Below are 22,404 nucleotides of genomic sequence, written 5' to 3' on the forward strand. Positions count from 1 at the left end.
TTTGCAAGCATTTCACTGTTTTGTATTATAATTTTGTTATTTATACCGCACGTTCAATGTCTATTTTATTTTATTTTTTTTACAAAGTGGGTACTTTGAGTAGCTTTAGGTAACCAAATTATTTCTCTCCCTAGCTTTCTGTGCAGTAGTAACTGATAGCTTGCAAAGCTATGCTTTCGAAGCAGCTTCCCCGACAGTGTGTGGGGTGAACTAGCAGGTCTGTTACATATCCACAGCCAGAGTTTTAGTAATTGTGTCTTTTAGGACGTTAAAAACAAACAGACTACGATGAAGCAAAATTAAGTATGTCAATGCCGTACCACATATAACATACGGTAACTTTAACACCTAATATCTGCAGCAACATGAGCCAAACAAGCAACACACCTGCGTTAAATCATCATTAAGGACTTTTAGCATCACCTGTGCTTTTCCTCCTCCAAAGTCTGCATACCTCCTGCGCAAAACATGCGACTCACGATAGTTACGTAGAAAACAGCGTGTTTACCTGCATTTCAGCTTCTTTTCCAGGCGGTAGAAGTACTTTGCTAATTGACCGAGTTGGTTAGATGAAGGTAAGAGCTAACTTTTCGTGTTCGAAGAAATTCTAGCCACATAGCTCGCGATGTCCTAACTAGCCACGCGGGGCGTGCCCAGGAGTGTAGAATTACTGACGTCATGATTATTTTCCCATCATCCCATCCCCTAACAGAAATGTTGACCAAACACCAATTAATCTCTAAAAAAAATGTTCATATGATTTACATTTATTGATTTATTTATTTTTAAAATGTATTTATCTTATTTTTTGTAAAGTCAATTGTTTAATTTACAAATCTCACTGGACCTCGAGCGTAATCTGTTGGGTTTATATCCCGAAAAACATAGAAAAATGATTTTTATGAAAAAATAGCCAAAGACCACACACTACTCTGTATCCTAGCCAAATGTTTTAAAGCCATCCATTAGAAAGGAATTTAAATATTAAAGGCTAAACAGCATACATTTGTGTGTGTGTGTGTGTGTGTGTGTGTGTATATATATATATATATATATATATATATATATATATTTAGAATACACAAATGATTATGTGAATGACATCTGTGAACAATACAGCTTGGATTTTTCTCTTTCTTTTAAATACTTATTTGTATTTTTGCATTAATAAACTAAATTTGGTATAGATTATCATTTATTAACACAGGTGGATCATTCTTGTTTTTATTTTTTCACTCTCTTTGTTCTGTATTAATTCAACAATTTTATTTTATATTTATGTCATATCAATTGTAATGGCTGAATAAACATATTATTGGAAAAAACAAATCTGTAAATATATCCCAACATAGCTGTTTAAAATCTCTTTCATACTGCAAAAGAACAAAATGTGTTTAGGGAAATACTAAACATATTTTTCTCTCATCTAGAGGTAGACACATTTAAAAACCTCTGAGCGAGTCTAAAAGTACTGGAAACTGCAATGAAGTGCCATTATTGGGAGAAAACATAAGTCAAAATGATTTTAGAAAAAAGTTTAAGAAAAAATCTCATAAGAGTAAAGTCTTAATATTATAAGACTGAACTTGGGATATCATGAAAATACATGGCAGTTAATGGAGTTACTGTAATTTACATTTGTTACTCCTAACAGTAGCCCCAATGCTTTACCATAGGAACCATATTACAAAAACACCATGAATACATTTTTAGCTATAGAGTATTAACTCTCCTCAGGCTGTGACAACCCTCCACATTTACAGAAGAAAATACTGAGGACATGACTTTAGTGTGCTCAATGGTAGCTTCACTTGTGTGATCTCAGGTGGACCTTATGGGTGGAGTTTATCTGAAAAATGATTGTCTAGGGTCAGGAACAAAACCAAAGTCAGGACACCTGAAGACAGAAATATTGAACCACAGTTCCTTTGCAAGGACATTACTGTAATGCCCTGTTACTGTGGGCCTTGTGGTAAGTTTTAGCCGTTTGTGTCTGTTTGTTTAACTGTCTTATTTAAATATCTAACATACTAAATAGATCTAATTTCTTAAATCTGATTTAAAGTACACATTTCTATTTTTATGCCAACAATCATTAGCCCCAACAAACTGATTCATTCACACAAACAGAAGCAAAGCAATTAAACTTGTCTGCAGTTGTTAATGAGATGTTAAGTGTTGAATGGATTTGGTCTCATGAGAAGTGTCTGTAATTGCTTGCTTGAGTTTGGTTAGAGAAATTTGAGTTTGTAGAAATGCTTTGGCACACTTTTTATATCTAATGAGCAGTAGTGTGTTATGTACAATTCATTTGATAAAAGATTGATTTGTTGTGTTTTGTTTGAAGAAATATGTTCATTATGCTTTTCAACATGTAAGTATTTAAACAGACAGCACCAAAAAGGCATACATACAGTATATGCACATCCTATCTGTGTAATTTGTGCCATCTCATCCCTTCTTTACATCATCCTATGTCTGAGCTTGAGGTTAACAGATGCAGCAGTAAACACGTTATTCTAAACTGAATCTCCCTCACAAATTGCCACATTTCCACTCATGTTGTGAGATTAAATGTATTATTCCATAAATATTGTGGATATTCTGATTCTATTCATTTTACATGCAAGGTTAACTGGGATTTCAGACACATTCCTTGCCCAAGAAGTAAACGCTTTATGAAGTCTGCCCATCAAAGAAGTGACTGCTTTGATTCTGGATAAAGCTTCGGATTTGTAATATCTGAAGAAGTGATCTCTGGGGAGAGACCATATTTCTGTTACATTTATTTAAATGTTACCTTCGCTCTTTTATCAAATAAATGCCCCAGGGTTAAAATCTCTCTATCTTCCCATCCCTTCAATCCTCTATCTGAGCAGGCCAGAGCAAAATCAGTGTTGCAGTTGGAGCTAGAGCAGAGTTGTTCAGATCATGGATGGATTACTGAGCAGGGATACTGCACACAAGTGAATGGCCTTCACCTGCAACATGTCACTCAAATGAATGCACACCAATCAGGAAGACATCCAAATTACCACAAAAGATGCAAAAAGAGATGCAAGATAATTACAAAAATAGAACAAAGAGACACACATTGACCACAAAGAGACACAAAACAACCACACAGAGACACAAAACCACAAAAAGTTGCATAGCAACAACAAAGAGAAGCAAAACAACAACAATAAAAGAGCCCTCACAAAGTCTGTGTTTCTTGCTCCTATAGGAAAGGTGCTGGGGCCTTTTGTATATCTGCACTTAGGAGCCCATCCATCTATGGTTAAGATTTCCTCTAAGACTGAATTTTCTCCTTTCAAACAGCGGGAACACACAAAAGTGATTGAAAACACAAAATCATCAAATGTGTACATTCAAAAAAGTTCAAATGTAAGTGTCACAATAAAAAAGCCTGGACTCCAGGTGACCTGTTCAATGCTTGTTTAGTAAGCACTTTGAGGTATGAAATTGTGATGTTGGACCTGAGGCTACACTTGAGCATTCACTACCTAAAAATACTGCAAGTCATCCAATCACAAAACACCACAGGGTGAAGGAGTCATTACACTGGGAGACAAAAGGACATCCAAAAATAATACCAGAAGTGTTGAAACTGATCCCATGTCCAATGACACTTTTTCAGATTCTTTATTGTTCAATCATGCTTTTCTTTTCACAAAAAGTCAATGCATTCTTTCAACAAAAAGTAACCCCCAAAAATTAAACTAAAAAACAACATTCATTTTTATAACATTCATACCCGTTCCTTACAATGACGCCATGTTAAACATATGTAAACTCACACAAAATATGTTAATTCTGTCACTGTGCACTTTGCTGTTTAGTCCCTGAGTTTGTTGCACTCACAGTCCTGATAAGAGTCGTGGCTCTAGTTGGAAAGGACAGGTTGTCTCCTGAGGACACTGAGGATGATGAAGAAAATGGTTGGAGCTGCAATCATAGCGACAGCAGTAGAGACCTGTGGGAAATAACAGGACAAAATGTCAGCAGGATGTGACACCACTTAACTTAGGCCAGTGGTGGAAAGTAACTATGTACATTTACAAAGGCTCTGTACTAAAGAAGAAACTGGAGGTATTCATACTTTACCTGAGTATTTCCATCTGGAGCTATTTTAAATTTCTGCTGTACCACATTTCATAGGGAAATGTACCAGTATTGGTAATAACTGTAATATTTGAAAAACCAAATACTGACATCATGTTAATAATACACATATGATCATTATTCTATTAATAATCCAGCACCTCTTAAATCATTTCCGTTTCTGTCTGTTGTTGCTTTCTTTCCCTTTGCACCTACAATTATAGTTTGAGTGCACCTGTATTAAATTTACAAAAAAAGAAAAGAGAGAAAACCACACAATAAACAATGTAAAAAGATGATAACATTAATATTATTTTACATTTTAAATGGATATTGTGATAATATTGTTATTGTGAATCTTTTTGGCTAAGTTAATTATGTGGTGAAAATCTACTGTACCATTGTACTTTATTATAAGACAGTCACTAACTATTTTACTTTTTTTTATATAATGTATTTTTGGGCACTTAAATTCATATGAATGCATATAATTTCAATACCTGATAGTGGAAAAACAATGTAAACTTGTCACAATGTAGCCAGTGTGACAAGTTTGGCAACCACCTTAACACCCAAAGACCAAAACAAAAGGCTGTTTACTTGTTAATGATAACACAATAATATGAATACAATTTAAAACATGCTTTGAAAAAAGGCACATTTTGCATGATCAGTACTTTCATGTTTCGTGACTTTCATGTATTGCTGGTAATATTTTTGGTAAAAAATGGACTTGTTGACTTTTAGTTGTTACACATGTATTTTGAGCATATCACACTGACTGTGGTTACATACACAGGAATAACCCACTTATGAGGCTTATCCTGGTTATGATCATATTTGGGATATGGCGCTTACATGAGCACAGAGATATTCAGAGTTCTCCAGCTAGCTGCAGGATTTTTAATGTAGGGAATATGCTGTTTACATGCTGTAACACATACACAAAATATTCATATAATGGATAAATAAATTATTAATAATAATAATAAAAAAATAAAAATAAATAAAACACACTGCCTGACCTTAATAGCAGCACTGTAGTCCTTTTGGAATGTCTGAAGATACACATTGAAGAGAGCGAGACTGCACGGCAAGTACGAATCTGTATCCTCTGAGTCTCTGCATCTTTTGAAAGAAAATATATTTATCTCACGGATTTAAGTTGAAAGTATACTGCACTGCACTCACACAACTGATGTATATGAACATCCAGTTCAAACACACCTTTTGTACAAAGCGCTTCGGAGCAAACTGTTGTCTGCCAGGTACAGCTCTGAAAGGCCAAGATCAATCAAAACTGACAGCGGCAGCCTGAAACCCTCCTCAGCAAGGAGGCCAAGGTTGTACCATCCCTGTGGACGAACAGTATTCTTACACACAGATGTACGCTCACGCTCAATTATAAATAAAATCAAGCTTGAAAAAAATATATACACACAGGAAGAAAATCAATTTACAAGAGGCAGACCTGCGGGTCATTCCTTAGTGCTGCGTGTGTGTACATCTTTGCTGCAGAAAACACGTCTCTTCGCCCATCACCTTGCCCCTCATACAACAGGTCACCCATCCTAATCAAAGCTGCAGAGGTAAAAGAATTAGGGGTCAAAAAGAGGTCTACTGTATGAATGTTTCCACACTTTTCCAAATATTGCTGTTCTAAAGGAGAGCTATTTACCATAAGTGTCAGGATTTTGACTTTGGATTGTCAGGTTGTAATATCTCCCCATACAGTTAGATGCAAAAGCAGGATCCAGAAAACCTAACTATGCACAGAGTAAAAAAGTTACTTTTTAAAATTTACAAAGATAAAACCATGACACTACAGCCAATACAGAAATGAAGTAACTCACCGAATTTTGTTCACACAGATATGCCACATTGAATTGGGCAGGCGAGTAACCGCACTCAGCAGCTATAGTGTAATATAACAGTGATCTGAACCTGTTGAAAAGCCAGAATTTCAATTTACTGCATCGTAATGAGCCTGATCAGGATCATAGGAAGTGTGAATAGAGAGAAAGATTACATGTTACTCTTGAGATATGAATCCAAGGCCCTCCGCAGGATGCTGCCCAGGTATCCATTGTGCTCAGCTGCCCACTTAACCCACCTGCAGTCAGTTCAAAAGACACTTCAATCAGACGCGGCACAAGGTTTAGTCTTGGTAATACTTTATATCAATGTACTCACTATTGACTAGTTACTGATTTGCATGCATATTAGTAACACACTGGCTCTTTCGTAGTTATAAAAAAGCACTCATTAATTCCTTATCATGCATAATGATATTCTACAACTACTAGGCCATTAATACTGCAAAAATGAATTCAACTTTCTGGTAGAAAAAAAGTAATTATTTGCTTTTTTAGTCCAATAGATAGTGCTGAGTTTTTTTTCTCGTTCAGCAGAATCAGTTGGTTTTTATAAAAGTGTTCATCCATCTGTCTGCTTAACAGTTCCATATTGCTGCATTAAAATTAAGGATTGAACTGAGACTAACAGAAAAAGTTTTTCCTTAGGGATATAATTTGGAAAATACTTCAATATATATCATCACAACACTCAGCATAGCACAAAAGGTTTAAAGTTGCAATAATAATCATGTCTTAAGTATGATGTGGACCTTTTGGTGATTCCCACCCAAAGGGTGACGTATGTACGAGACCTAACTTTAGAATATTTTGAGTAAGAAAGAATTTATTTAGACTTGTTTGGACACTATTGAGTTAGTAGTACACTATTGTGTTTTGTTAAAAAAAAATAATAGACCATATTTACTATGTGTTTTTAAGGAAGAATGACTATTTTTGCTGGACTAACAACCACACATCAGGCCCATACTGCACAAAGCATATTAAGATTCATGCACCAACTTCTATACTTTTTATCAATACACAGTAATTAGGAAGTCACTGAGGGAAAACTCTTGGACTAATAGTTGTAGGACATGGCCATGCAGACAGAGCCATTATGCTACTAACATGTATGCTATTAAGCAACTAGTTAATGTTGAAAATGTGTAGCTTAAGGTGTTACCCTAAGCATGTGTGTGAAGTGAAATGAATAAAAGGGTAAATATCTAACAAAACTGCATCTGATGGATGTCTGCTGACGAGGCCAGGTATCCCAGTGGTCCAGATGCCAGCGAGGAGAAGTGCTCCCCTGATGTGCCCTCTTTCTGCAGACTTCAGATAATACTGATAGGCCATAAACTGTTGGAAAAAACAAATGATTTATCTCTCAAACTCAGCATTCCATTCCAGCGCATAGATAATCAATGAAAACATTTATACTTGAGCTCACCTGGTCGACAGCTTTTCCTGGATACAGCCCCTGTGAGTACATGACGCCGAGATTCAAAGCAGCTTCTGGACAGCCGAGGAGATCAGCCTGCTCCCACAGCTGTACCGCCTGCTCGTAGTCCCGCTCAAAGTGCTCATAGTACCAGGCCATGGCATTGATCGCAGGAACAAAATCCTGTGTGACAGAATATTGAGAGAAGCAATATAAGAAGTGTAAACGCTGAATGGGTTTTGGTGTCACTGTACTGACAAGAAATGAATATTAAAGCAGTAATTAACATTTAAAAACCTGGTCCATTGCTTTCTTCAGGAAAGTGAGAGCTCTTGGGATGTCCTGTTCAACCCCATGTCCCTAAAGAGAAGCAAATAAAAAATGTATTTAATAATAACAGCAAACATGATCAATCCAAAGGCAGAATAACTCCTTCAGTAGATTGAGCTTTAAATTGTCATGTTTATATTGAGGTGTAGCTCTCACCTCCAATAGGACTATGCCATAGTCATACATTGACACCGGGTCCTCCCACTGGACAGCTCCTCTTTCATAGTGTTTCACAGCCTTCTGGATGTTTGGAGACACTCCCTGCTGACCCCAGAACAGCATGCGGGCAATCGTTTGCTGCAAAACAGTTGCTGAAGAATGACCAAAATTGACACGATAAAACTTCTTCATTGCCATTTTATTTTACCTTATTTTTCTTTCAAGACACAAACCTAAAACTTGAGGCCTCTTTTTTCTTTTTTTAAATATCTGATATATTTATTTCTAGTTTTATCACATTTTTTTTAACTGACTTTCTATGCTTGAAAAATACATGAAACTTAAAGTTCCAGTGTGTAAGATTAAGGGGAAATTGGTGGCATCAAGTGGTGAGAACTTCAGATTGCAACTAGCTGAAACTTCTCCCAGAATTAGATTTTTTTCAATTTTAAGTGTTCAAGAGGTTTTTAGCAAGAGCTCATTACCAGCAGAGGTCTCTTTCTCTCCAAAACAAACAGACCAGGTGATTAAATCCGGTAATACACTGAATACAGCAGTTTAACGTTACAAATAATTGTTTCTCCAATGCCATTCGGCTTAATAGAGACGGATCACTAGCCTAGCACCTGCGACTGTGTGCTCAACTTTTTCTTTCATGATGTAAGATCTCAGACGTTCAGGTTTTTTGGAATCTGAATGATCAGCAGAGCTCTCTTCACCTGCAAAACACACTGATTGAATTTAAACCAGTGAAAACACTGAATAAAGCAGTATAATGTTAAAAAAAAATCTATATCACTATAATGGCCAATGCAAAAATGTGCATGGCCCTATCTTGAGCCAGTGTTTGGTTTTTCTGTTCTTGGCTACTGTAGAAACATGGTGGTGCAACATAGCCGTCTCCATGGACGAGGACCCACTCCCCTAGATGTAAATGGCTCACTCTGAGAGTTACCAAAACATGATTCTTATTTCCAAGTGATTATACACTAGAGAAAACATACTCATATTAAATTCAATATTTGCCAATATAATCCTCTAAATCCCACACACTAGACTTTAAAAAGCATAAATGATAGAAGAGGGTACCTCGGCCTCAGCTGCTCCCCTGCGTGCCTGCAGTTTCAGCCACTGGAAGACATGATGATCTTCATTGGTCTGGAGATTTAACACCTCATCATTGTTTAAGTAAACAGCCTCAACGTATGTCTAAAAGATAAAAGGAAAGACAGAAGACACGTGTGAAAGTCAATGGATTTTCTTTTCTTTTGTATCCTTCTTTCCTAAAACAGTTGCAAATTAGCCAGAAATGCAGCTCTGTGCTTTGAATAAAACATGAGCCACTTTGGAGCGCTGTAATAATACCAAACTGTTATCTGTCCGGGTATGGAAAACAGTGACAAACTTATTGATGATGGAAATCTGAAAACCATAGTTCAATAAGGGGAGCAGAAAATATATTACCATATCACATATCAGCTCATATGTTGTAATAAGCCCACAGCTACACGAGTCGTCCCATCCACTGCATTACAATTACTGCATATCTGACACTGCTAGTTATGACAGAATATACTGAACACACACTCTGATATTTTGAGTTGGATTTTTCACTAACATTTTCATGATAATTTAAATCATCCTGTTAATTCTGGTGCATATTAGGTAAGAAAACATATATTAGACAGATCAGATTATATTAAAAATAGCTAAAAATATATATGGTTTTTAATACACTAGAACTGTATTACTTTTGGATGTAACAAGACAGAGACACATGCATTACCTGCTGTGGTGTTGGATTGTGACGGTCTAAAGTCGTCTGTTTAGCAATGTTAGCATAATATGCATAGGCCAGGTCAGGGTCTGATGGGAGGCCATGGCGCCCTTGGTGGTGCAGGTGCCCAAGATGCAGAAGCGCTAATCGATCATCCTTTTGGGCAGCCAGCAGGGCCAGGAGCCAGGCCTGCACCAAATATATGGGCGTGAGACAATATTAAAAAATGTTCACACAAGCAGAGTTTTGTAGCTGCAGTAACACACACCTTATTGGGCTGTTCCTTGACTCCCAGGCCAGCGCTGAAGAGCACCGACGACATGTGCAGAGCTCGGGTATCAGCTAAGCAGCCAGATTGGAGCAGCAGTGGTAATACTGTGCTGACCACCTCGGTGCTGCTTGCTCTGCTCAGCTTATGAAGTGATAAGGAGTACAGTGCTCTGCCCACAGCTGGAAGGCTGACTCTTCTTCCTCCTGCCAGACAGGAATTAAAGGGACTTCAGTGTTTTATGTCAAATGACACATGAATATCATCAGGGAATAATAACTAGAAGTATTGAAATTGTTTACTCAGGTTCATCATTACAAACTCATTTAGTGCAGCCAAACTTTGTTCAAACCGCCAATTCAAATTTTAAAGGAGATCCCAAAGTTTAACGAGATGCTGAATATGTAAAATTGTGGTAATGTGTATTAAATGAAGTACAACGCATCTATTTAAGTCAATGTAAACATTGTATTGCTTCAATTTAGAGGTGGAACAAGCTGATACAGAATGTACTGTACATACAGTAATACTGTCTGACCATGTGGAAGGGAGATTTTTTTCAACCTTAAAGCTGCTTCAGGAAAAATTAATGGTCCAGTGTGTAGGACTTCAGTGGATATATTGGCAGTACAGGAATATGATGTAAGTATGTTTTCAATAGTGTATAATCACCTAAAAATAAGAATCCTTGTGTTTTTGTTATCTTAGAATGAGCCATCAGTATCTAAAAATGGAGCAGGTCATTGTCTATGGAGATTACCATGCTGCACCCGTAGGTTTCTACAGTAGGACTGAACAGACAAACCAAACACTGGCTCTATATAGAGCCATTCACGTTTTCTTTGTCAGTCACTGCAGTTAGCAGCTCTTCTGTAACCAGCAACACTGAAAAAACACTGATTTTTTTTTTTAAACGTTAACCCGCTTTAGACACTGTTTTCATTGGTGCAAGTCTCCAGGTTTGTTTGTTTTGGACAGCAAGAGACCTCTGTGGATAATTAGGCCCCCGATAAAAATCTCCTGAACAATTAACACTGAAGGAATTCTAACGAGGAGAAGTTTCAACTGGTTGCAACCACCAGACGACACTAAATCCTTCTAAATCTTACACACTGCTCCTACAAAAGGAAAACTGGATGTTCAGGTGTCATGACAATACAGAATGCACAAAATGTTCTGTGTCTAAAAACCTACTTGAGAAAACAAATAACACCAGCGAAACAAAACTAATTTTCAGAGTTTAAGTACCCATTCTAAAAGATCCAGCTGTACTTATTGATGATTTCAAGTCATCAATTAGCTATCCTGTAATCTATTTCAGTGTTGTAAATGCTGTTTGCATCTCCTGTTTTGAATATCACAAGCCTTAGCTATAAGGTCAATTCATTTTATGCGGTTCATCTCTTACCCTGTTTGAAAACCAAAAATTTGGCCAGTTTTGCAGCTTGTCTTCTATGAGGGACAGTCGCCTCCCACGGCTCACACTGTGACTTTAATGGTCTGGTCCTTACCATCCACTCATGAAAAGCATCGAAGCAGATCCCTGAAAAAAACACAGTTTCTTTTCACCCACAGTAGCTCTGCAAAAAAAATCAGATGGATTTCAGATACAACAACTTTAGCACCATCTAGTGCATACATAATCCTACTACCAGACTCTGTGCTGTGTTTGGCTTTGAGAGAGTAGCCCCTGATTTTGACATTCATCTCAAGACTAAATCGTTGACAAGTCTGCAGCCATCCGGTCAAGTTGACAGTTCTGATAACATCTGGAATAACAACTTCAGACTAGAGAAGAGGGGAGAAAATCAAATATAAAGATTTATTGAGATAACACACAGTAACTGTGGGGGCAGGTGTGGTACATTACCAGGCTGTAGGGTGGTATTCTGCTGCGGTAGAAAACCAACGGCCCGAAATAACCCTCCATGCCTCTTATGTATTTCCCCCCACCAATCCCAAAATATCCATCTGTGTCATCCAGCTTGATAGTATGCTCCAACCTGTAAGACACAACGTAGACACGGGGGAAAAAAAATGAAGAAGGCAAAGTTTTCCTTATGTTAATATAGTGAAATCCCTTTGTCTTGTCAGAAGTAGACTTACACATGTTCCACTGAATGAACTGTTCTCTGGTCCTTATCTATGCACACCATGGAAACAGTCTCCTAAAATGCGGTGACAATTTATTTATAATTATTACCATTATTTACATACTGTTGGACATCTTCTTTCAACAGGAGTCTACTCACCATTCTACCATGCAACATCACACTGATTTGGCACCACTCATTTAAAGGCACCTTGAATGGAGAGCGAAAAGCAGAGGACTGCCCGGACTCTCCATTCATTTGTATGTGTAGCTCACCTGTAATTATGAGACAATGATTAATATAAATCCAGATAACGGCTCTGTGTAGGTATACAGGGTGAGAGAAAAACCTAAATCATACCTGAGTTTTTGAGGAATATTGTTGGTGTGACATAGTTATTATGGGAGTCTATGTGGTAAAACACACCACATAAGCGTTCCTGGCAGTGTCTGGTCACAAATATCCATATGGAGAACATGCACCTGGAAAAAAATTCAAAGCACACTTAGTTAACCATCTCTAAATAATATCTGCATTACCAGACTATAAAGCTGTTGACTATATGTGGTGTGACTTTTACTGTCTTACCATGGAAATGAGACGGCATTAACACGCAAATACTCCAGAAGCTGGCTGCTGTAAGGGTCCAGCATCTTTGTGATACCAAAGCTTTCTCCAGTGGAGGCGAATATTGAAGACAGCAAGTGCACCGTTTCTGAATCACATAAAGTTTTGTTTGAGATCATAGACTGTGGTTGAGATAAATACTCATCATCTAAAAACACCATCATTCTTTTCCAGACCAATACAGAATGACATAAACAAGTTTCCTAAAATCATTCATCTGAGAATGGTGTTCTCCGATTCCTAAATGTTGACTGAAGCAATTTAGGATTTTTCATCGCTCCACTTAAAATATTTAGGAGTTAAAGTGCCTTTGTCCACATGTGCAGTTTTTTTTTAAGTTTTAAAGGAATACTTCACTCACAAAATGAACATTTGTTTATCAGTAACTCACCCAGAATTTATGAAGAAATATGCATGCTGAAAAACAGACTCACACATGGATGAGGGCAAGCATGTGCATCTGAATCATAGATAGTAGATCATAGATCAATCATAGTTAATAGTACTGCTTGCAATTGGTCGGATGGTGGAAATTTAATACAACAGAGATCACTACCATGCAGGCTCTGCTCCAAATGACTTGACCAGTGCAAGATAGCAGTGGCTGTATCCAGAATACTTTGGCTTCATTTTTATACATCGATTACAGTGTATTGGTTTGAACTCTGCTCAATGGAATACATAAGCAGAAAATATTTTTTAGCAAAAATGCATTTGAAGTACTGAGCATATGACATAAGTGAGACTATGAGTAAGCTGTCTGTGAGCTTGTAAACAGATGTTTTGACGTAGTTTTACTATAGTAAAACAATGATTTTAATTCATGGAGAATTTTCTCAGTTTTTGGATTGTCCATTCACTCTAGTCATGCAAGAAAACAAAGATTTCTTCACAAATTCAATGCAACACTGGGTGAGTAATCGATGTACAAATGATAATTTTTTGGGTAAGGCATTCCTTTCTGCTCACATCTCTAAAATTACCTTGCTCCACAGGGCATTGTTTCTTTGAAAACTGTTGAGTTAATTGCAGCATTTGAGTGCTCCAGGAAAAGCACAGTTGATGCTGTTTGACAGGTCGACTAAAAAAAGGTTTAGGCTGCAAAGTTGCCACATCCTGAGCTGCAGCAAAACTCTCAGTGTCATCAAATCCACTGTATCTGACTGACACTTCAAGGATGCAACTCAGCACCCACTGGGAGTCTGGAATAATCCCATCAGCTTGATACACCAACCAATCAGGCAGGTTCAGCTCCAGAGTCTTTACTTTTGGGTCACCAGGGACGCAGCTCCACTGACTTAGCTGAAGTGTGGATGTGACGCCACTTTCAAAAGTTACAATACAGTCCAGCTGTACTGTGGCAGGTTCATCACAAGAGTACAGTATTTCCAGAAGATGGTCTGGCAGAGGCTCCTCTGGAGGATTCAGGAGCGTCACCTCGTCTAAACCCCAGACGATCTGTATGAGGCAGAAGACAGGCAGAGTTGCTATGACATCTGTTAAAAAAAGAAAAGTAGCAATGTGTCACATATTATGAAAACCTGCTCCTACCTGCACACTGAGACAAAACTGACAGATGTATTTGTACAGTGTTTGGAAATCCATGGTTTAAGTGTCTTCATTAATCTCTCTATTAAAGAATTTCAAACTTCAGGGAAACAAAAAGCCTCAGGACCCGGACCTCATCCTGCTCCACCTAACTTACGCTTAAGCAAAGGTAAACATTAACAGCACACAGCCCCACCCTAAAGTGCTGTATACACAGTGCAGAAAGGGTGGAACTTTGTCAATTGTGTAACATACCAATACTTAGCATTAACTAAACTATTATTATTTAGATGTTATGTTGCTTCTATATTAACATTTTAAAATATTTTTTACTTATTAAATGCACTGCTATCTTGAGAAATTTAGTGTGTAGGATTTAGGGGGATATATTGGCAGAAACTGAATATAACAAGTATGTTTTCTTTGTGTATACTCACCTGGCTCTAGATGGGGCCATTTGCATTTCTTCCTCTGCAACTGTAGTTTGCAGCCCCTCCACGAAAACACTATTGCAAATCCATTAATTTTTCACTGTGAAACTGCTTCATCCAGTGTTTTTACACATTTAAATCACTGGATCCATTTTTTTTTGGAGAGGAAGAGACCTCAGCAGGTAATTCTGCTCCTGGTAAAAATCTCCTGAAAGTCTGGATCAGAAAAAAGATGAGCATACATTAGCAGGTGTTGGGCTGGCAGCATCTGCAATGTGCCAAACATTACAGGAGAAACATTGATTTCTAAGGTGAAACTGCTGAATTCAGTGTTTTTACCAGTTTAAATTGCTTGGTGTCTTTGTTTTGGGGAGGAATACATTTTTGCAGATAATTCAGCTCACAGTAAAACATTCTGAACAATGAACACTGAAGGAATTTGAACCCGAAGAAGTTTTCTCTGGTTGCAATCTGCAATCTTTACCACTAAATCCTCCTAAATCTTACACACCAAAGACCCCTTCTACAGAAGAGAGGTGTTGTGGAGCCCGTGATGTAACATCCATGACAAAACAATCTTTCATTCAAAATAGTTTATTGCTATCATGCAGGAGTGCCATAAAAGTCTAGACCATCACAGAAGATGCAAAATTATCATTTTCTCTGTACAAATATACTGTGTATTCATAAATAGAAGCTTAAAGTAAAGAGAAAGAAAAAGTCAGGTAGGGAGTAAAGAGCTTAAGCTGATCCACTCTTAAAACCCAATATAGGTTTTGTTACAGTAGTTGACATGCATCAACATAACAGTGCATTATACTGGGAGCAGACGGACACACACACTCACGCACACTCACACACATTCAGGTGCCATAAACCATTTACAGCTCTGTCGTGCAAAAGAAGTACAAATAACACTTTTAAAAAAGTACCAGTAGGAAATTGATTTTTGTTTTTAGCTGGTTTCTAAAATAAAATATTCAAATATGTCCTTTACATCCCGACCACCTGTTACATTATGAGGCTGGGGGAGGCCAACTGTGTCTTTTGCAGCACTTTTTGGTTGTTCATCTGTCAGGAACACCCTAATTTTCCTGGCGTCCTTACTACTTTAATAATCACCTACAACTACTGATGCATAGTTCTGTGCTCATACAAAGTTGTCAATATTAAAACTGGCACAATGTTCTTTCCTGTAGTAGTCTGAGGATAATAATTATCCGTAACAAATGTAAACATACTGATACTGTTACAGAACAATACCCTTTGACATTCAGCTCTTAAACTCCCGATGCACATTACAGACTGCACTGCATATCATGCGGTTTTGTGTTCTGTGTAAAAGGGGTTCAAAGGGCTGAACACACTACAAATACAAAGGCCTCAGACAGAAATAGTGATTTGGCACTTTGACAGGATTGGTCTTTTGCTTCCGTAACTTGTGAGCTAAATCTTCCGTAAAAGGTTGATTACAAAGTGGTTACAACTCTGAATATTTCCATCTTACACAGAGCAAATGAGCTTGCTTTCTAACTATAGCCCTTATCAGCACCCTTCTCTCACTGACGAACTGCAGGGAAATTTTCATTGTCCACCTAAATAGTCATTAAAACAGACACAATAAGACAGATAAAGCAGGAGATAAAAATCCAAGTTAAACTCGTAGCCCATTCATCAAATTGACATTTGGTGGAAAATGTTGCTATCTTTATATAGTCCAGGAGGATGACCTACAAAAACAAGACATAGTTGTTTACAGTTTTAGAATACAGGACTGCGACACATTTTCACCAATACATAACGTTTTTTCTTAATGTTCCACAATATTTTACCCCATTTCCATGACCTTGTTTAAGAAGTTCAAGATTCTAATATGGTGCTATAGCCATACATTATAACACACGCAATTCACAGGGATTTTCACACATTTTACTCACTCCTGCTTCTAGGTCTGTACCCGACTCAGAATTATGCCAATTGAAGAATTTCCGCAGCTTAACAACACAATTATTTTTACGTTGTTGCCATAAACAGTTTTTAAGTTTGAGCGGGAAGTTCAGTGTGACAGCGGCATTCATGTAATATAGCTAACAAGCTAATGGCACCAACAATTACTGTGCAACATTTTTTGGCAATACTAGATATTAAACAAAAGCCAGAGACTGTATGTCTTAACTTGTGAGCTGTAAATTCAATACTTCTTTACCTTACGATGAAGTCTCTTCCTTTCCCCATGCTGCTGCCTGCATGTCTGCGACTGCTTTTCGCAAAGAGTGGTGTGAAAGTCAAGAGCACTCACTGCCCAGCAAAATCTGGGGACCAAAACCACCCCAGAAGTACACTGCACAGCACACTGATGAGTGAAAAAAAACCCCAAAAACCTGTCTCTGACTGATAATCTGAGTTTCTGACTTCGAAGGGGCAGCCCTACATGCCACCTGCTAGCTGGACATGCCCATTGCCAATGAACCAGATCGACACATTAGGTCACTTTCCTATATGTGAAGGCTGCACCCCTGTTTAGGAAATAGAAAACCAAAGACCATACAGATAAATATCACTGCAATTTTACATATTTGGATTATAGATCTGACAAGTTTGTATGCATTCGTTTCTTGTTACAGAAGCATTCGAGTTATAGACATGTCTGATAGTTGTTTAGCTACCTTGCCTGAACCTGCACGTATGCAACGCCTTACTAAATTAAGCTTGATCGCTACCATGACCCCTCAGTCTTCCCCCATCCCAGTGGATTAATGACACAATGATGACTTAATATTGCTCATCAGGACGTGTATAAATCCAATATGTATGTTTGATTCACCACATGTCGTTAGCTTAAGTGTTCTCTATAAATAGCCAACTGATCTAGACTAGCAGTGAATATTCAAGTTTCTTGTGTGTTTCAAATCTCACTTTGAAAGCCTTGATGAACTACAGCTTTTCAGCATGTGACAGTGTGTTTCTTTTCCCAAAAAGGTTAAGCAGCCTTGGCAATAACACAATGCTGGTCTGCTGTGTGTCATGTGATACTAGTTACATATCAACAGTCATGCTGCAGTAGAAGATTTTAAATGAGTAATACTAGGAACATATTTCACTTATCATTAGATGCGTTTTGGTACTTCTATGACCACATTATAAACAACAGCCAAAACAAAATATTTTCAAAACTTTTCCAAAATATGCTGATAATTCCAAACCATTTCCAAGACTGAAAAAAACTGTTTTTCTAATCTCATAACTTTCCCAGGAATCTCATGACTTTCGGATCCCCGCCAATAGTGGAATAAAAATGTGCTCCAAGTGTTTTGTGTTAACATATTTGATAAATATGTTGTCACTGTCACACAGTCTGACTGGTAACTATGTTTTGGTAACACTTCTCCCTAGTGATAATCCAAGCTGGACTTTTAAGTCAGGAAATTCAAACATGTTGATCCCTTCCTGCTCCAGTAAAGATATCTGGTATTTCTAAATAATAATCAGTGGTTAAACTCATTGGCATTGTTTAAAAGCTGGCCACTAAAGCAAAGCCATTCTCTCTCACTCGCCCATGCTCACATGCACTCAACACCTAAATACTAAAAATAAAGCAAAAGATCTAATGTTGCAATTTGATGGTCTTTTTGTCACTTCTTATAGGGACATTTATCTCTTGTCCAAATCCAAGGGTGCAAGCATTTCTAATCTATTGTTTTTGTACTAATTGGGAATAACTGGAAGTAGCTCCTATTGCTGCGCTCAGAAAGCACTTAATGTATTTTTTGACAGCCAAAAGTGAAATTTGAGTCACTAATATCTAGTCTGCGCTTTCTACGCCTATTCTTTAAGGATGTTTGAGGATCTCCTGAATGCATCATTTGCTCTGCCAAGAAGAGGACAACAACGTAAAAGTAAAAACGTAAAAGTATTCAGTGAAAAAAAAGAAGAGAGTGCACATTCACTTTGGATTTGTAGGCTAGGTGGTTAGGTAGTCATAAAAAGAAACATCAAGTGTTGTCTAAGCAGGTTAACGACGAGAACCAAGCAAACACTAAGAGCATTCGAGTATCAGTCAAACAAAAGTGAAGACATGCAAAATGTTATAGATTGTAGAACAAGAAAGAAAAACCAACTGGGAGACACATTTCCCTTTGAGACTGGCACAACTTCCTGCAGAATAAATAATACTTTACATTCCAATATACAAACCTACCCATTCTCCACAACACTGACTAAAGAAACAGAAAACTGAACAGCTGGTTGCTCCCACAGTTTCTTAGAGTAGGTTTCGTACCTACAAAAAGATGCAACGGCAACAAATTGTGCCATCATTTGACCATCAAAGAACCCACAAAACCCTTTTTTTTCCAAAAACAGACCAGAGGAATACAGTCAAACAGCTTTGACAGCCTGGAGTTCATGTAGCCCTTATTTCCTCTGTTTCTTGAAGATCTTGAAGGTGTGTTTCTTGCGGCTGGCAGTGGAATCCGTGTCTTCTCCTGTAGAGCCGCTGTCCTCCTCCAATGGACTCTTCTTGGAGGACAACTGCGGGATGCGGCTGTTGGCCTTCGCCCCCACTGCCCCTGGTTGCCCTCCTGTAGGTGACGGTGTGTCAGGTTCAGTGGAGTTGGGGCTGAGGGAGCGGGATGACTCTGACAGACTGTTGATCTCTCCCAGGCTGGGAGACTGCTCCACACCGTACACCTTCTTCATGAGTATTGGGCTGTCACAAACAGGCTCTGCAGGACTGACCTCATGAATGCGGTTCCCTCCGTTGGGGGTGTGACCATGCAGAGAGACGGCGTCATCTGTGCGGCCTGACAGGCCATGCATGAGAGAGGTGGGCTTGATTAGGTGGCCTTTGGAACTGTAGGCAGATAGCCGATCACCAACTTGGGACAGGGACAGGGAGGAGTCGGAGTCAGAACGATTTAGGTCCCTGTGGGAGAAACAAAACACAAGTAAGAGGAAACGAGGGAAAATGGTAATCAAAACAGTTTAGCCTTGCATGCTGGGGTTTTTCTACACTATGCCTGCAAAGCCATGGATACACGCTGGGCACAGCCGGGACACTGGAACTCCACACTTGTTAGTTGTGCAGGCAAAGAACAGGAACACTGAGAGGTTGAAGAGAGTGAATGCATAGAGTCAGTAAAACCTCACAGGCGCTATGATGTGAAAGCAAAATGAATTAAAGAAAAAGAAAAACCAAAGAAAGCATTAAAAAAATGGGCAGATGAAGATACCTAGGCTACGATACACGTGAGTGACATCAGATGGTGAAAAAACACACACATGCGATGTGTGTGGAAAATTGGAAAGAGATGGGTACCCGAAGCTGCCGCCGCAAGAGCTGTCTGCTTTGGAGACATCTGAGAAGGTGAAATCAGGAATGGGGTCCAAGGGCTGGAAAGAAGCATGATATTTATGGGAGGAATAGGGGGCAGCGACACCACCCACAGAGCTAGGTAAGCAGGAAGAAGAGGAGGACAAGGAGGACTGGGAAGGTGGGTACGGGTTGGAGGTACAGATGACGGAGGGGTGAGACACAGCCGAGGACAGAGGAGACAGAGGAAGACAATCGAGCTGCCCAAATGACTGGCTGCGGGACTGTCTGAAGGTGGCCCTAGACCTGGATGGGTATGGTGTCCCCTCCCCCTGCTGCCCCGCCGACAGGCAACTCTCTACCAACCTCTGGGAACCCATGGCCAGCTGGGGGTCAATGTGGCGTTGGCGCAGGGACATCATACTCGGAGCTGTGGGCACAAAACAACAACATTATCAACAACCACTGGAAGGAATAGGTGAAATAAGGTCTGATGGACGCAGGGAGACTGACTGGGAGATTAGTGGGAAGATAGTCAGGTGGTGGGATAAATAACTAAAAACTTAGAATATGATTAAGTCTCCCAGATAAATCCCATTTAACAGAATGATAAAATCCCAACACCACTGTTTAATCTCTCACTCCTCAACCCTCTGAAACCTGGAACATCATTTTTCATCTTCAGATGCCTTTCACATGCATTTAACCCTCCGAACCCTAAGCACAATAGCTTGATTTCTTTCAAAAACATGGGGACAAAGGCAATGAGTAATTTAGCAAGACATGTTCATCAAGTTGCAAGAAATCTGAAGGTGATGGGAAAATTACCTGAAAATTAGATTTAAAAGAGATAAAAGGAATTAAGAAATTATTAGAGGTTAACAATAATAATAAAAATTAAGAAAACATCTAGAAAACTATACTTAAAATATTAATATTGTAATTATTATTAACTATTTTATCAAATATCTAAATCTTTTCTTTACTCTTTTTTTGCCATTTTTTCCCTTTTTTTCAGGCTACTTTCTTGCAACTCAACCAGTAACCTCTTCCTGTGTTTTTGAAAGAAATCAAGCCAATTTGCTCAGGTTTCAAAGGGTTAAATGAGACAAAAGAAAACAGTGACAGTGTTACCAACTCAGAAATCTTGTTCAAAGTAACAAAAGAACAACAATTAGCTTATTTATAAAAAGGAAGTGCCCATTTACAATAAAAGTAAGTGACAAATCACTGGGAAGAAAGCAGGGGTGCACTGGGTGGTGACAAGATTTAGAGGAGGGGGGTGAACGTGGCAAGCAAGCAACTAAGGCGAGGTCAGGGGTGCTTTTAGATGAACGCAGCGTTTCTCAGTCAGCTGTGTCCATCGGCAGCACACTGTCCAATTAAAATGAACAGCTCTGTGTGGCTTTGGGTCATGGGAAGAGACAGGAATGTCAAACTGGGGCATGAATAAATGGCCAACCAGGTAATTTCCACATGTGCGGACAGTCTGAACTGACGGACCACACGTCGCTGGCTCGTCGTTCCAACCGTCGGGTGCCATCTGCAGACAGCAGCAGTGGAAGCCAAATGCCAGAAAGGTGGTGGAGGGAGAGAGGGGGGTGAGATGGGGAGTGCAGTTAATGTTGATTAAAAGACTTACGCACTATTGTGGTCAGACTAGGATTCTGCAGAACATGTTTCGCCTGCGGTTAGACAAACCCAAACCTAACGTGTGTCAAGTTTTGTCATAGTAAGTCAAATATAGAGCATACCAAAACATGGCATTATGTTCATTAGACTTCTGTTGTTTTCTTTTCTTGACAATAAAGATATGCAAGATGTTTTTAACTAAGAATTCCGCAATTAATATTGAAATTTTTGTACATACGGACTCTGTAAATAATTATGGGCAGCTTTACTGTATTTTTTTGTTTCATATTCTCCAAAAGGATTTAAAGTGATAGCTTGGATTTTTTTTTTTAAATTGGGGTTATATGGAGCACTAGTCAGCAACAAAACATATTTTAGCCGCCTAAAAGAAAGTCCCATCCAAACCACTTTAAGGGTACACTATATTGAGAGTAGTTTCACTGATTTTCCTTTTTGTCCGAGGGGGAAGATATTAACTTCTTCAGTTTCCCATTTATGCTGCAGTCAAAGCCACCAGACTCGAGTAGACTATAAGGTTTAGCTGATGGAACACTGCTGCCTCAATCAGTTAGTTTGTTTTTGTTATGGTGTGACTTAGGTGAAACCAAACTAACCCCTTTAAACCCCTAAGTGACACAATAACACCAATAAACACACTGATTGAGGCAGCAGATCAGCGGCTCCTGTGTTCAGCGATATTAAATCACTGTTTTTCTGAATGGAGTCTGGCTCTTGAAAGAGTGATATAAAGGCTTCATTTTTGTGTTGAAAATCACCCTCTGACATCATTGTAAAGCAGTGAAAATGTCTTAAATGTAGCTTACACT

The 22,404-nt window shown here is 38.6% G+C and overlaps 3 protein-coding genes across 10 annotated transcripts in view; all 3 read right to left on the reverse strand.

Annotated features, from left to right (window-relative positions):
- robo2 (roundabout, axon guidance receptor, homolog 2 (Drosophila)) overlaps nt 1-647 on the reverse strand; it is a 428,768-nt gene extending 428,121 nt beyond the window's left edge. For all 4 annotated transcript variants that reach the window (XM_088079114.1, XM_088079116.1, XM_088079118.1 and 1 more), the window contains exon 1: nt 509-647. The gene's annotated coding sequence lies outside the window, so the exon portion shown is untranslated. The remainder of the gene's footprint in view (nt 1-508) is intronic.
- A 2,957-nt stretch (nt 648-3,604) lies between these two features.
- On the reverse strand, nt 3,605-14,345 carry si:dkey-24p1.6 (protein sel-1 homolog 3). Of its 2 annotated transcripts, XM_088079119.1 has the most exons (23): nt 14,207-14,345; nt 13,639-14,113; nt 12,617-12,743; nt 12,389-12,510; nt 12,188-12,303; nt 12,042-12,103; nt 11,806-11,938; nt 11,588-11,723; nt 11,344-11,478; nt 9,936-10,141; nt 9,677-9,856; nt 8,980-9,099; nt 7,888-8,028; nt 7,699-7,761; nt 7,411-7,584; nt 7,192-7,319; nt 6,134-6,217; nt 5,958-6,048; nt 5,783-5,870; nt 5,576-5,685; nt 5,332-5,459; nt 5,130-5,232; nt 3,605-3,976 (listed from the first exon to the last, which is right to left on the reverse strand). In XM_088079119.1, the coding sequence occupies exons 1-23, from the start codon at nt 14,258-14,260 to the stop codon at nt 3,887-3,889; spliced, it is 3,066 nt and encodes a 1,021-aa protein (XP_087935245.1). In that variant the 5' UTR covers nt 14,261-14,345; the 3' UTR covers nt 3,605-3,886. The 2 variants fall into 2 exon arrangements, with proteins under 2 accessions (XP_087935245.1, XP_087935246.1); XM_088079120.1 differs by lacking the exons at nt 3,605-3,976; nt 5,130-5,232; nt 5,332-5,459 and having other exon boundaries at nt 5,783-5,866.
- Nucleotides 14,346-15,212: 867 nt separating this feature from the next.
- Nucleotides 15,213-22,404, reverse strand: part of stim1a (stromal interaction molecule 1a) — a 36,377-nt gene continuing 29,185 nt past the window's right edge. Inside the window, exons 12-14 of one of the 4 annotated variants that reach the window (XM_088079121.1) lie at nt 21,408-21,488; nt 19,952-20,375; nt 15,213-19,558 (exon numbers count right to left, since the gene is read on the reverse strand). In XM_088079121.1, coding sequence (XP_087935247.1) covers nt 19,048-19,558; nt 19,952-20,375; nt 21,408-21,488 — 1,016 coding nt within the window. In that variant the 3' untranslated portion in view covers nt 15,213-19,047. The remainder of the gene's footprint in view (nt 19,559-19,951; nt 20,376-21,407; nt 21,489-22,404) is intronic. The other 3 variants (XM_088079123.1, XM_042487430.2, XM_042487431.2) reach the window with 3 other exon arrangements.

This window comes from Plectropomus leopardus, chromosome 6 (assembly GCF_026936395.1).
Source record: "Plectropomus leopardus strain MGB_pleo_1.0 chromosome 6, ASM2693639v1, whole genome shotgun sequence".
Lineage (NCBI taxonomy): Eukaryota > Metazoa > Chordata > Actinopteri > Perciformes > Serranidae > Plectropomus > Plectropomus leopardus.